The 12227-nt window shown below is 40.7% G+C and overlaps 2 protein-coding genes across 2 annotated transcripts in view; both read left to right on the forward strand.

Moving 5' to 3' along the window:
• The window catches only part of cacna1bb (calcium channel, voltage-dependent, N type, alpha 1B subunit, b), a 159622-nt gene extending 154317 nt beyond the window's left edge, over positions 1–5305 (forward strand). Inside the window, exons 48-49 of the mRNA XM_066645904.1 lie at positions 1513–1736; positions 1868–5305. Coding sequence (XP_066502001.1) covers positions 1513–1736; positions 1868–2398 — 755 coding nt within the window. The 3' untranslated portion in view covers positions 2399–5305. The remainder of the gene's footprint in view (positions 1–1512; positions 1737–1867) is intronic.
• A 1516-nt stretch (positions 5306–6821) lies between these two features.
• si:ch211-196i2.1 (collagen alpha-2(I) chain) overlaps positions 6822–12227 on the forward strand; it is an 84401-nt gene continuing 78995 nt past the window's right edge. Inside the window, exon 1 of the mRNA XM_066646401.1 lies at positions 6822–7093. Within this exon, the coding sequence (XP_066502498.1) occupies positions 6964–7093 (130 nt within the window). The 5' untranslated portion in view covers positions 6822–6963. The remainder of the gene's footprint in view (positions 7094–12227) is intronic.

A 12227-nucleotide genomic window follows, 5' to 3' on the forward strand; every position in this document is an offset into this window, starting at 1 on the left:
GTCTCAGGAGGAAGGATGTGCCACCTACATCTTAGTTTTTTAAACTTAGTGGATTTCATATATTTTGAACAGCAGTGTAAGTGTTTCTAAGAGCCTGAGGTTATATCTTGCTGAATAACACTCTTCACGTAAGATTCAGATATACTTCTTATAAGCATGTCTCTGTCTGCCTATGTCAAACTGACATAAATAATTAGATTCGTCCAAGAGCAGAATCCAATCTGATCATAGTGTTGGCAGAGAACATTGAACTTCCAAAGGCCAAAACAACAACACGGAATGGTCTCTTACACTCAGGATGTGAGAGATCTGTGTAAGTGATCAGGTTCCTGACCCTCATCCCTTAGATAATAGGGTCTGGTGGACAGTGAATGGACTCAGATTCTTAATTTACGTTGGCCTCTCTCCAGGTCAGAAGCACAGAGTAGCCCCACTGTTGAGAGACAAAAGTGCCTTGCATACCACCAGCATATGGAGTATAATTATGCAGAGCCAACATGGTTGTTTTTAAATTTTGGTTTGGAGATTTCAGTCAACCTTCTAAAGGAATGTGAAGAGTTTGTGAAATAGCCATATGTCCAAATGTTTGTAGACACCCCTTATAATTAGTGAATTCAGCCGCTTCAGAATGTTCAGTTGTGTACACACAGTTTGTACAATTTGTATTTACAAGCATAAAATGTTCATAACTTGAAATAATTACTAAACATTTGTTGGACATGTAGTGTACATTGTTGGCAGTGAGCTTTACCTATGTCAGAAACATCGGTGCTATATTCTCATGAATACCATATCATGTACAGGGGTTGGACAATGAAACTGAAACACCTGGTTTTAGACCACAATAATTTATTAGTACGGTGTAGGGCCTCCTTTTGCGGCCAATACAGCGTCAGTCCATCTTGGGAATGACATACACAAGTCCTGCACAGCGGTCAGAGGGATTTTAAGCCATTCTTCTTGCAGGATAGTGGCCAGGTCTCTACGTGATGCTGGTGGAGGAAAACATTTCCTGACTCGCTCCTCCAAAACACCCCAAAGTGGCTCAATAATATTTAGATCTGGTGACTGTGCAGGCCATGGGAGATGTTCAACTTCACTTTCATGTTCATCAAACCAATCTTTCACCAGTCTTGCTGTGTGTATTGGTGCATTGTCGTCCTGATACACGGCACCGCCTTCAGGACACAATGTTTGAACCATTGGAGTCACATGGTCTTACTGGTGCAATGTGCAATTAATGAAGATTGGCCACAAGGCTCCTCCAATTTAGCCATGAAACCTCCCACACTAAAATGACAGGTGTTTCAGTTTCATTTTCTTACCCCTGTAGCTATCTGTCAAGTAGACCCTTTGTTTTCTAACTTGTACCAGTTTGGTGACCTGTAGAAACTATCAATGCAATTTCTACAATTTTTGTAGACAATTTCAGAAAACATGGGACAAAGCAAGTCATTTTGATATTGTACACTTCAGCCAGAACGTCTGTCTATTTTAATCTGCCACTTTCAGATATGCCACCAGATCAGAGCAATGAGAATAGGGAACGTGCACGAGAGAGGGAGAGGGATCGGGGTCGCTCTCATGAGAGGAAACACCACTCGGCAGCAGACAGGAAGCAACGCTACTTCTCCTGCGATCGTTATGGAAGTCAGGAGCACTGCCACAGCCAGTCACCTGCCCCCAGCAGATCCGCTTCACCAGGAGATCCACTGGACTCCAGCAGACTTAAGCCGGTCCGTTACACAGAAATATCACTTTTTCTTTCACATTCTGCATCTGTCTCTCTTTCTTTTTCTCTCTCTCTATTGCTCTTTTGTTCTAATGCTCCTATGTGTCACATTCTCTGTGTTCTGTTGTATTTCAGGCCACCAGCTCAGCTAAGGGCAGCTCAGTGGTCTTTACCTCAGGCACTAGTACACCATGCCGCGGGCGTCGGCAGCTGCCACAGACACCCCTTACTCCTAGGCCTGCAGTGGCCTACAAGACTGCAAACTCTTCACCAGTGCAGATAAACTCCGCCCGCTCCTGCGGCCCTGCCCACACCCGGCTCAGCCGTGGCCAGTCAGAGCATGACGCCCTACTGAGTGACACCCAACGCCCTGCCCCCGTGCCTGTCACTCGCATCAGCTCTGACCCCAGCCTGGGACCCCTGCAGAGAGATCCCCAGCTCTCAGAGGCAGAAGACTTCCATGATGCACTGAGCACTTATGGTTCGGGACATTCCCCAAGGACTGCTGCCTCAGCTCCCCTTCACACAGCCATTGGAGTGGGTCAGCATAGCCGGAGCGGTGTGCCCAATGGATACCATTTCACTTTAGGAGTGAGTGCAGCCACGGGGTCCAGCACCAGGGTCTCCCCAAGCTACCAAGAGACGGAGAAAGATGACTGGTGCTAAGATGTTGATTATCAAAGAATATCCCAAATCTGTCGGCAGGATGAGTTTTATCATCTTTGCCCCAAGATGGCAGTGCACTTCTCAAACCTGTGTACTAGTGCAAAGCTGAAGTGTGAAAAGCAGGGGAATGTTAACTGAGATAGTTATAATTTGCTAATTCTCAATCGTGCCGGTATGTTTTAAATATGGCACGGTGTTTCTTTGTGTCATAGGTTGTTCTCTAGTCACAGGTAATGAAGATAACAGTGCCATAGTGCATTTACTAACCCAGGATGAGCTCTAACTGCCACTGAAGAGAAAAGAAGTAGTTTAGCTATGACTGCTGGGCTGCTAAACACTGCCCTCCACTCTCTGGAATTATATAAACAGGGCTATACTCCACAGAGGGCAAAGGGATGGTCCTTGCAGCTGTAATTGCGTAGAAAAAAAAAGTGAAGCTGCAGGATGAATGAGCTAAGGTCAAACTGCAGGCTGGGGATTAACTTAGATCTTAAACCTCTTCTGTCCTTAAAAGGGGGGCATGTATTGTTATGGAGGTAAAGACTGAGTTTTGTCTGGGGAGTTCTTTCTAAATGTTTGTCGTGCTGCTGTTTTCTGACATCTCTTCCTCTCTTGAGTGGCACAGATGAACTACTCCCACTAAATAAAAAGGCCAAACTGTAATTAGTTTTCTATCAGACTGCAGTAGACTGAATATCTTTTCAGTGTCCTTTTTTGTACCTTGTACATGATGAGTGTAGCTGGGCATCCTGTAAGGTCTACTTTCTTTTTTTTTTTACTGTATTACGCTCAAGTGGTAAAATACCAAGTGCCTAACCTTCGAGATTTATTGCTGTTTGGTTATAATGTTATCACCAGGCATTATAACCTAAGAAAGGTGAATATTAGATACTGTACACTGTAGGTAGATGTCACTGATATTTGTTCCTTATATGTACCATAGCATGTAATGAAGACAGAGAATATTCCATTGCACATAGTAGAACATATAAAATGAGATTTAAAGGAATAGTTTAAGTGGATGTCAGTGTGAAAGTATTTGAGATATAAGAGCAAGTATGTCAGAGTATTTATTGAATATGAAAATGAACATATTCAGGTTTGATGCCATAGCTTTGGAGAGATAGGGCAATGCTGAACCAGAGGTCTAAAAGGAAATGCCACTAGAAGTGATTTCAGTGAGTCTGACTGATATGCATGTTTTGGGGTGGCGGGGGATGGGGGGTGTTGAACACTTGGTGGTTGGTGTCATTGTAAAATTACAGCAAGTGCTGTACATTTTCTTTTTTTTTTTGGCCAAAGAATACATGGCGAGCTCTTGCCTTTCTCTTGTTAGACTGACTTCATTAGCTGGAGCAACTAAATGCTTTTTGTGATTTTCCTATTCCTAAAAGAATCACACGGTTCACAGAAAGTATCACACTGTCATTTGTTTCATAAATATAATCATAAATATGAATGAAATATATAATAAATATGGATTAACATTTTTAACATTACCTCTTAAAACACAGGCATAAATAATATCAGTAGATGTTGCTGGAGTTAGGTTTTTTGTTTTAACTAAGAAAGGAAAATGTGTTTCTTCCCCATGTTCACCCATGTTTTCTGGGTTTGATAGCTTCCAAACACCTTGTCTATGTTGGCAACATTTTGTTGAGCTCTGCTGCATGTTCCTGATATAACCATTCCATAAACATATTGTAGCAGATAACACATGCTCTTTTGAGTTTATGTGATAGGTTTAGGGCAGTAATGTTGATGGACAGTAAAGTTATCAGATGTGATGACACATATAATACATTTTGATGTGATGTTGACAGTCAAATGACAGTCTATCATGGCATCCGGAATCATTTTGATTAATTTTGAAGCCGTTACCTGTTAATGGTATGGTTATGTCACTGGTGTGTAGTGGGGGTCAAGTAAAGTGTTCAGCTGTGTTATAAGACATTGTGTTTATTTGTGACATGGATGGTATTTTGAGGATAAAGCTTGGTGTTTAAGTCCAGGGATGAGTTGACTGTTGAGATAAAGTACAGCAGGGCTATGCAACAAGACGACACTTTATAATTACTTCTCATCTTCTGTAGCTTTACCTCCTGGACTCTGCAAATCCAGGTTTTAAAGAGTGGGACCAAGACACTTCTATTTATTTCAGAGAGGGCAGTGGACAGCGTGGTATGTGCAGTGCATTGGAAAAGCCAGTGAGGCCCAAAGCCTCTGTCCTGCTCTAAAACTTATATGAATTTAAATCATATTCATAGTCCATAAAGTATTTTAAAACCAATGACTATTTAATGATTAACTGAAAAAGTTCTGAATAAGATTTTTACACAGTATGTGACCTCACAGTGATCTGCCTTGACTAGTTATCCCTTGCCTTTATCCTGTTTTCTTTTGAGAGAGAGATGAGAACCGTGCACCCAGTAGATGTGTGACTATCCCTGACCACTCTTTCAGTAAGTAATTCTTATAAAGAACTTTCAGCCAGGTGCCAAATTTAACACAGCACGTCTTTGTCTCCTCATGCTGTACCTTGTCCAGTTGAACTGTGGCCTATCTCCTTGGACATTTTGTCCTATTTGCATGTTAGGAACACATAGGTGCATGTGCAAAACTGAACACCATATATGTTTTACTGGGGTTTTTGTTGTTGTTGTTGTTGTTGTTGTTCTTGTTGGTTTTTTTCTGTGAGGGTTTCATTACTTTTTAAAAATTGATCTCTAATAAATACCATTCATTTGTGGAAGTAATTTGAGGAAACTTGGTTCTCAGAATTTTGTTAAAGAAGCTGTTACCTTCAGGCCACAAAAGCATGGGACTAGCGCTATCGTTTCTAAGCAGATCAGCCATCGCCACTGTTCAATGAATTTCTGTTTCACTACCATTCATTACTATTTTGTATCACTGAATTGAAAAATATATTAAAAAAATTAAGAAATTTTTGTTGTCACAATTCCAGTTCTCCTACGTCTGTCAGTGTTATACTAAACATGGTTTGCAGTAATTATTTGAACAGGTGTCAACAGAGTCATATCTTACGTTACGGTTGCCATGTGGTTTATCTTAAATTAAGGCAGAATTTTGATCAGAGAATATCAATGAGAATCCATATCACTGAAAAACACATTTTCCTAAAGGAGTGTATGTGTGTTTTATATTTATGTGTATTAAATTGTCATTTTGATCATTTTAATTTGACCAGGAACAAGAGAGAAATGCAATTTAATGACATAATTAATCACAGACAATTTTAACTTCTACACTGTCAGAAAAACTGTGTGGTGGTACACTCATGGGTACATATTCTGTAACTTAGTGAACACAATCATACCTTATTCTATTATAACTGTAGATTGTAAAATGGTGTTGATTTCATACGCCTTGTTTCATCTCCAGGACGTATGTTCTTTTATTTTACACAGTTCTGTAATTGAATCTTACAAATGTTCACCTCTCCTTCTGGAGAAGAGAATGTAATGTATCTTTAGGGAACACAACTGTACCATCCATCCATTATCTGTAACTTATCCAGTTCAGGGTCACGGTCGGTCCAGAGCCTACCTGGAATCACTGGGCGCAAGGCGGGAATACACCCTGGAGGGGGCGCTAGTCCTTCACAGGGCAACACACACACTCACACTCACGGTCACGGTCACTTTTGAGTCGCCAATCCGCCTACCAACGTGTGTTTTTGGACTGTGGGAGACACAGGGAGAACACACCAACTCCTCACGGACAATCACCCGGAGCGGGAATCGAACCCACAACCTCCGGGTCCCTGGAGCTGTGTACCTGCTGCACCACCGTGCCGCCCCCACTACTGTACCTTTAAAGAAATATTTACACTGTTTGTACCTTTAGTGACAATGATGTATATCTACTGTTCCTTTTTCTGAGAGTGTACATGTATTTCCCTTCATAGTCCTCAGATGTGCAGGGCTTTAGGATTTAACCTGTCTGCGTCAACCCTTCACCCAAGCAATCACCACCACCTGGACTGAGAGTAGGAAAGGAGAGGGACTGATCTCCGCGTGGGCAGTGGCTCTTGGACCCTATCACAGAGTGGATGGCAGTAGAGTTGGGGTGGGCCCGGGGCGGGGGGCTTCTGGTTGGTTTGAATGGGAAACTTGGGCGGAGTCAGATAACTTCGTAAAAACGTTATCAGTTTCCACCTGTTTTACGTCAAGCCTCGTCGTCCTGGTTTGTGATTGGCCCATTTACGCTACAAATATAATCCATTAGCCAATCGCAGCTGAGGATTGTGCCACGTGACGGAAAACGGGTGTGAAATATAAGCGGCGCGCAGGAGAAGGTGGTTTTAACGAGCGCAAAGCTGGTAGAGCCTCAAAGAGCCCTCCGCAACATTTAAACAAAGCTCCAACATGTACCTTCCCCGAAGGAAACCTGAGGATGCGCCAGAAAAGCGAGTGAAAAGACACTAGTCTTTCATCTGGACTTCAGCTAACCAATCACAAAAGCGAATGAAAAAAGAACGCGCCAACCGTCAAAGTGTTTAAAAACGTTTCATTTCGAGTCTTTAGTCCCACACCCAGGACACGATGTTTATGAAAAGTTTACTGACGGCGTTTGTCGTGTTTGCTTTCGTTAAAAGCGACAGTTCAAGTCCAGCCGGGGTCCAGAGCAGTGATGGCGAAGCGGAGGACGGGTCAGGGATGCTGCTGCAAACAGGTAAGAGTTCACACTCCACGGTAGAGGGCTGAGAAACACCTGATACGTTACTGTAATAATAAATGGCAATAATAACAGACTAATACAGGCTACCTGCTATGAGGGGGTATTCTAGGTGATGGATGCCAGATATGGATGGGAATTTGTATAATTATTTATATAGAGAATCAATATTTAATGTGTACTAATAATAACTGATGTGTTTAGATCCAAATTAGTAATTAGTGTAACAACAGACCCAGTAAACGTTTAGCCGTTGATTCAACGTTGAAATAACGTAATGACTGCCGTCTAATCAACGTTCTCTTGATTAGGTTGAAAATGAAAGTTGAAAAGACGACTATTAGACGTATTTTGGACGTCCATTGACGTAATTAATTGGTCCCGAAATAAATTACTTGTATAAAACGCGTATAAAACGCATTTTGGACGTCCACTGACGTTATCGATTGGTCATCACTTAACTAACTTATTAAGATGGAATTTGGACGTCCATTGACGTTTAAAATATGTCCTTGACGGACAGACTACTTTTAGACCTATTTTGAACGTCCAGGGACCTTCCTTGTTTACTGGGGATGCATGAATATAATTGATACATATGTAGTTTTAATGTTGAAATTATACGTTGATAATAACAGATATATGGAGAAAAAGTAGATAAATATAGATCATAACTGATGTATGAGGGGGTGTTTGAGAAAGGTTGATTATTATTATTGTTATTATACTTATTATTATTATTTGATGTATGTAGATAGTGATTTGTATGTAGATCAGAATTTATATTTGAGTTCAGAGGCACAAACTGAGTTGTTATAACTGAAACGTATAATCATTAATAGATGAAAGTAATAGCTAATGTTTGCAGTAAATAACTGAAATATCTAACAGAAAACAGATGTGTATACTTCCTGATCAGAGAAATGTCATAATCAAGTGAGCGAATTTTGCAGTCTAGAGTAACAACATTCCTATCATATGTTTTAGTACATCAGGGGACACGCGTAACTAGTGTTAGTTTATGGGTTTGCAAAAGTTAGTCAAGTACAGGACTCCATCTCATTACTGAGGTGATTTTGTATTGGATTAATGCTTTACGAAGTCCTTGTGGAGCCGCTGTGGTTTAAGCCTTGGAGGAGCAGGTGCTAGTGTTTATAGAATTAAAGTAGTTCTCTGTTGCCTCCACCTGCCTGTTTCAGTTGTGCTATGTAGTCTCTCTGTTATCTGAAGATGTTAATAATCCATGGCACCTTTATTAGATCTCTGGTGTATAAGTGGACACTGTGGTAAGCAAAGGGTGGTGACTGTGCCCTAAAACATTTGAGCACTGGTGGATTTTAGGTGTGGGTATGTGGGGGGGCTGGGCTGTTACACATGTTTAACAGATTTGAGACAGATGTTAATGGAGTTATGGGCCAGAGTCATTTGTAAGACTTTTTTTCTGATGATATCACCTTAAACACATGGATCATGTCACAGTAGGTCTTTGAAATCATTGTCCCGAAAAGGGATTATCTAAATGGGTCACTGCTTGCTTAGAACTACACTTTTGACTGAGGTAAGTACTTTCCCTTAACACCATAATCCATACTCTGAAAATGCAGGTGTACATTAAACCGTATACCGTTGTCATACACATGTCGTTATTAACTGCACTGTTCAAAACACAGTCTGAAATGAGCAGATGTTGTAAGCCTAAGGAACCAATTTTGTGAACTTGTGGGCGGGGCATTCGAGCACAGGGCAAGTGTTAGCGCTGGGGACGAATTGCACAGATTTTCATAGATATGTACTGAATGAAGACAAAAGAGGATGATATGTGATTGTTTTGCAGGTAATTACTTTTACATTGATCTGATGAACACAGATGAGTTTTTAGGGTTTAATCAGTGACCTATGTGTGAGAGGAACTTTAAGTCTTGAACAAAGGAACCAATATGGCTCCCTCACCCATCATTAGTGATGCTGCTGTACATTTTCACCTTATAACCCTCTGTGCGTCTCACTGATCTGCTTTGGATCACTTGAGTTTTTTGTGAACAAATAGTTGATGCTCAAAAGAAAACAAAGAATCTCCAAAAACATAACTATGAAGGGGAGTATAGACCCTTTTTTTACTTCCAGTTTAAGACAAGGTAAAGAGACTTTATTCCAAGTAATTTGGGAACTTTACTATAGGTGTTTTCTTTAAGGACAGTGAAGATATGAGAAGGACAGAGACCCACATCACGCCTGAGCCCATCTGGCAGAAGAAAATGACATGTTTATTGAGATCAGTCGTAAACTTAATCGGTTTCTACCGCATTCTTTGTTTCAGTGGTTTTAATGAACTACTCCTAATCCCCCAAACAGTCATCAGAAAGGTGCATTTGAAGCTTATGGGGTCAAAATTTATTCTCCAATTGACAGAGTTCAGAGTGTTAGATGGCATGGCATTTAAACCCTCTTAAAACACTGCCCGTTCTCTCACAGTTGACCTGTTGTTATGTAATAGCTCTCCGGGTACCTGTAGAATCAAGCCGGGCATTTGTGAGGGGAGGAGGGCTGTAGTTTGTTTCCAGTTTTATTCACTTTATACTGCTGTAATAAAACTGGCCCAGGGCTCTGCTCAGTATTAAGCAGAACATGAAGACGAAGTGATGAAGAATGGTGTAATGTGAAGGCAGCCTACAACAGCTGCCTGTGAGTGTGTGGGTTTAAAAAATTCAGCTCATAGACGTTTTTCACATCATTTTTAACTGAAGGCACAGTAACAGGAGCTTTGAAGTCTGTGATGTCATACCACGGCTTAAATCACTCAGTGGAGAGTGGTTATGCTTGATTATAACAAGACCTTTGTTGGACTGGAAATATGTTCTTTATTATCTCGATTCCCATTGATAAGTTTCTGTCTGAATCTTATTTAGACACTTACACTCAAAGCTATAAACCACCTACAGTTGTGCAGCATATAATAGATAGATTATAGAGTATTTATAGATTATTTGTCCACTCTTTGCTGAAGTAAAAGCGTTAAATCTTCTGAGAGGTCTTTACACTAAATGTTAGAATATGTTAGGATTTGATTGCATACGGATACAAGAGCATTAGATATATCAGGCATTGGTATAAGTTTATTAATGCCATTCCAATAATCCTCTGATACTGAGTGGCACTCCATCACGACAGCCAATGCTTGGTTGGTATTAGACATTATGACATTCAGACTCACGCATTGCTCCAGAGCCTCCAAATCTATGGGCAGTTATTTTCTAAAGTGGTTACCAACTGTGTGCATTTTTGTGCCTGTATTTAGAGTAATTAATATGTTACAGACTCACTCAGAAAAGGTAAACATGAACATGCTGTTCCTGTCTTGGTGCACAAAGGTTCATCACTCTTTGTGAATCAGATTGATTTTCTTTGATGTTTTGTCATTCATTTGCTAGATTTGGATTCACAAAACACAGACAGAGCTTGAAGTTTTAAACATTTCCCAGTTCTCAGTGGACTTGCCGATTATCAAGGTTTCTGAAGCAATGTGATGGTAAAAGTTGGTGCCAGATTTGGGTGGAAATCAGTGGCGGATGCTGGTCTTTCAAGGAGGGGAAGCTCAATTTCGGCCTACATCATAAAATGTGTCGGTTTATTTATACGTAAATTCTACCCTCCGTTTCTTTTAAAGAAAATGATCTGTGACCCTGTCGTACCAACAAGGCGTCTTTTCCAGGGACTTGACTAGTGTCCTCTCAATGGCCAGCAGAGCTAGGCTGCTTAAACGGCCTCGGACCATGTGAAGTGTGTCCGCCTGTGAGTGCTTTGTGGCGGTGGAGGTGCTCAGCAGCACCCGCTGGACAGAAACTGCAATAGAAGTCAGAAAGAGTGATAGAAGTCAGTCTCCAAACACAAGCAGCTACAAAAAAACCCACCAGAAATTGAAGCTCGATTTGTCGCTAGTCGTTTTTAACAAAGAAAATGCCGCTAAGAGGATTAAGAAAGTCTGGTTCAACTCAGAAAAGAATGAAAATATAATGCTCCCTCGGATCTTTACACCAAAGTATCACTGATTCGCTCATTTCACTGTCAATCAAAAAGGGATTCAGCCTCAGACAGATCATCCAATAAACATGCAGAAGCTGAGCGTCCGGGCCAGCCGAGGCTAGCCCACTGCCCCATAGACCCCCAGAGACGCTGAGCGTCTGATGGGCAGGACAAAGCCAAGCATTTATCCAATGACTCGTCTCGTTTCGCTGCACTTCGCTGCTTCGCTATTGAACTCTGTGGACGCTGTTTAAAGCACCGTGAATCTGCTCGAATGATTGAGAGGAAAGCCGCGTCTTTACCAGTGATAAGAAGCTGATTCTGAACAAAAGTTGAGCGCGTTGTAGTGCAAATTTATTCAATGACATGTACACACAAGAGTATATATTTGATCACTTATTTTTTTACATTTTAGGGGAAGCTGAGCTTCCCTTGCAGTCTTAGAGCAATCGCCTCTGGTGGAAACGTGTTACATTTACTCAAGAACAGGTGTTTTGGGTTTTCTTTTTTTGTAACACAGAATTGTAATTCAATTTTTTTCTTTTGTATAAACTGACAAAAAAGCTGGAGAATTGATTTTTGAATTGCAATTATACTTTACACAAAGCCATTTTAGATTGTGTGTGTACACCTATTAATTAAGCAGTTTTGATGGATTTGTGCTTGGTTTCGTAGTTTCAGATTGTAGTCATTTTAAGTTTACACATTTATATCAGTCAGGTACGAAATCTACTCTGTACTCAAGTGCCTGTTAAACATTACTGTTTAGCTGCTTATTCCTTTATGTTTAATATCATTATGATTGGTTTCTGTGTTGTTTGGTCTCAGCTCTGAAATCAGAGCTTAGAATCTTTTTAATCCAAGAAGAGAATAATAGAGTTGTACACATCCTGTTCTGACAGGTACTGGATCTATTGAAAAGTCCACTTTAATTCTGTAAATCAATTTCAGTATTTTTTATTTCTTTTTAGCAGCCACATAGTAACAATAGCTGGAATGTGGGTATGGGCTACTACCCACATTTATTCTATTCTGCTAATACTAACCAGGAGTGATTCTAGGGTTTAAATAAGTCTGTAAACATATCCTTCGACATCTTCTGACTTTGCAT

The sequence above is a fragment of the Hoplias malabaricus genome, chromosome 15 (assembly GCF_029633855.1).
Source record: "Hoplias malabaricus isolate fHopMal1 chromosome 15, fHopMal1.hap1, whole genome shotgun sequence".
In the NCBI taxonomy this organism is placed as follows: domain Eukaryota; kingdom Metazoa; phylum Chordata; class Actinopteri; order Characiformes; family Erythrinidae; genus Hoplias; species Hoplias malabaricus.